General features: G+C 39.7%; 1 protein-coding gene across 1 annotated transcript; it reads right to left on the bottom strand.

Moving 5' to 3' along the window:
- Positions 1–1,984: 1,984 nt before the first annotated feature.
- Positions 1,985–3,013, bottom strand: LOC149060545 (metalloendopeptidase OMA1, mitochondrial-like). The gene has a single exon (XM_089229510.1). The coding sequence runs from the start codon at positions 3,011–3,013 to the stop codon at positions 2,045–2,047; it is 969 nt and encodes a 322-aa protein (XP_089085636.1). The 3' UTR covers positions 1,985–2,044.
- Positions 3,014–3,232: the final 219 nt, after the last annotated feature.

Genomic DNA, 3,232 nt, shown 5'->3' with positions numbered 1-3,232 from the left:
AGTATATATTCTAGCCCCAACTTCTACCCCGGACCAGATACTGTAGAAGTCGATATAACCAGCGAAGCGCAATAGCAAAAGTGTCATTTTTCATTTACCGACTACTCGGCCTCTTAGATAACTGGCTAGTGTCGGATCGTTTTCTCGGCCACCTGTAATAGGACGGCTAGAAGGCGATCTGACATTCGGACTATGTCTATAGAGTAAAGTAGTGAGTTTGGAAGAATAGTGTAGTCATAAATAGTTTCGTTGTGTAGTAAATAGTGTCGTTGTGTAGTGATAGTGCCGTCGTTTCTCCTTCGTTTGTGTTGTCTTCGGCCACCTGTAATAGGTAGGCTAAGACCGCACCGCCGCCGCGAGTGTTAGCGAGTTCTCGGCCGCCGATAATTCGGCAGGCTAGAACAGCGCCGCCGCTGCACACGCCGTCGCACATACTTCCGCCGTTTCCCTTTCGTTTGCGTTGTCTTCGGCCACCTGTAATAGGTAGGCTAAGACCGCACCGCCGCCGCGAGTGTTAGCGAGTTCTCGGCCGCCGATAATTCGGCAGGCTAGAACAGCGCCGCCGCTGCACACGCCGTCGTGTATACGGCCACCGTTATTTGTGTTAACTTCGGACGAGATCAGTGCATCATCAATTCCACACAGGTGTGTACCATTGAAGAAAGACTTCGTGGAGATCAACTGATACAATATAACCGTAAGTCGTTAATATAATGTTCTTGGTGAGAATGTGAGTAATAATTATAACATAGATGTGTATGTCATAACATTTCGTTTATTCTTGATAAGACACTGTCGTGCAGTACGCAATATCGTTATAGATTGTATTACGCGTCCAACTCATATCTATATTTTACCCGACCGCGTTGTATTCATTGTCACGCTGCCGATTATTGTTTATTTTCATTCTACGCGTACAACTCATATTTATATTATATTCTACGCGAACACTAAGTATATTCATACTACACGTACAACTCATATTTATATTATATTCTACGCGAACACTAAGTATATTCATACTACGCGTACAACTCATATTTATATTATATTCTACGCGAACACTAAGTATTTTCATCTTACGCGTCTAACTCATATTTGTATTTTACGTGAACGCGTCGTATTTATTGTTACTCGGCCGACTATTATATATTGTATTACGCGCCCACCGCAGATGTGAATTCTATTGTATTTTTTTTTTACAGTAATTATATATTTATTAATGATCAAATAATATTAATGTTGTTATTAAATTGTATAATTTAATATTGTTCGAAATAAAAAAAATATTACAATTATTAAAGAACAATTTCTGAATTTTTGTAAGAACCGTAGATAACCATCAGCGTATAAAATCTACCTATTACAAATATCAGTGATTTTTTGGCTATAGTATAAACTTCTTATGAGGTAAGGTATCTTGTACAACATTTTGAAGCCTTGCTGTACTAACATTTTTTACTCTACCTAAATGAAAATTTTCGATGTTATGATAAAATTTGTCAAAATTTGAACTTTAAATGCTAATAAAAAAAATCATATATTTAATATTTTCAAATAGATATGTTTAGAACATACAAGGAACCTTTTACCATGTATTAAATTTTTAAGCTTTTTGACCGAGAGAAAATTTTCTATTAATATTAATTATAAGTAAAAAATTACCCAAGACATCGTCTTAATAACCTTTTATTAACCAATAATAATTTTATATATTTTGTATACAATTTTAATTAATTTTTGTAATTTTTTTATGTTTTTACCAATCATTTTAACATATAGATACTGAGAATATTAAAATTTAACCTCCCAAACATGAGACTATAATCAATTTTCTACCAGAAAATTCCATCAAAGTTATAAATCAGAACGTATACTTACTACAAAAAGTGTCTCTAGATACCACAAAAAAACACACACACCATTGTAATTTTAATACGTTTATAACTAACTAATCAAAATTGGCGAATATATGAGTATTTATAGTTCAGTAGGCGCCAGGGTCAAAATAATTGTAGAGGTGATACAAAGCATCCGTAGGACCCTAGCAACTAGCCTGTCTACGGATCTCAGTGGCCGCGGGTATGCAGTTGAACAAGTGCCGAGACCGACTTTTGTTGGTCGGATGCATGGACAAAAACCATAACAGTTTATATCGACCGTCTATTGCAGCCATGGCGTCCCAGAACCGGTAGCCTTGGGTGACGTCCACGCACGCTTTGGCGGCCAGCTCCAATCCTATACGGTCGGATTCGGTTTCGTACGACCGGATGCACGGCAGTAATATGCACAACCACAAGACGATTGTCCAAATTATGTGTGTGAACAGGTTCCAACCGAACGGCATCATAGCCCAAATTACCGTGATCACTGGCACCTGGCACAGTGCAGCGACCATGAACTTTATGCTGCCAATCTGATTGGCGTGACGAAGTAAGCAATGCGCTAACTCATGACCGACCACTATCTTTAGCTGATCGTCGTTGGCTATCATCGTCAGCCCGACGTATACCAGCACCAATCCGTTGGGCTCGACAATTGCGTTGATGATCTGGCTGTTCACCACCACCACATTCCACTTTTGGTCCCGGATCGCGTCCACCCCGGAGTTGGCGGCCAACAGCCCAGATACAGCGCCAGCCACGCGCACGTAAACAGGGTGCGTGATGTCCAGCTGACTCAGGCGTGTTGATTCCAGCACCTCCTTCACCTCGTATTTCGCCTGTATCATAACCGTCTGGTCATTGAACAGGAACAATCGCCAGCTGCCCGTCCACGGGTCCAGTTCCGTGTGGTACCACAAGAACGCCCCTAACAGACCAAACCCACAGGCCACCGCCAACTCGATGTACAAGAGGTTCTCCCAGACCACGGCCCAGTACTGTTGTCTCGTCTCGGCCGTAGTGTACCATGTCAAGCAGAAACGCAAGACCAGGCCAAAAGCCATACCAAACATTTCAGCCAATTGCATGGCAGCATTTAGAGCCATGCGCCCCAACCATAATTTACACATGCCTATCAAACCGTTCAATTATTATCAAATTAACATACTAATTAATGTTGTTTCAGTTAATCTGCAGTTTAAACATAAAGGCTTTAAAAATATTTCTATAATCAATAGTGGTGTGGAATGAAATTAAGGTACATACAATTGTCCATATATACATAAATCAAATATACCTATATACAAATATTTATAATTATATAATATATATTTTGTAAAAACTTCTAC

The sequence above is a fragment of the Diuraphis noxia genome, unplaced genomic scaffold (genome assembly GCF_037042655.1).
Source record: "Diuraphis noxia isolate RWA-SAM2 unplaced genomic scaffold, SU_Dnox_SAM2 contig0001, whole genome shotgun sequence".
In the NCBI taxonomy this organism is placed as follows: domain Eukaryota; kingdom Metazoa; phylum Arthropoda; class Insecta; order Hemiptera; family Aphididae; genus Diuraphis; species Diuraphis noxia.
Note: the sequence above shows the minus strand (reverse complement) of the source record. Positions and strands in the feature narration are given on the sequence as shown.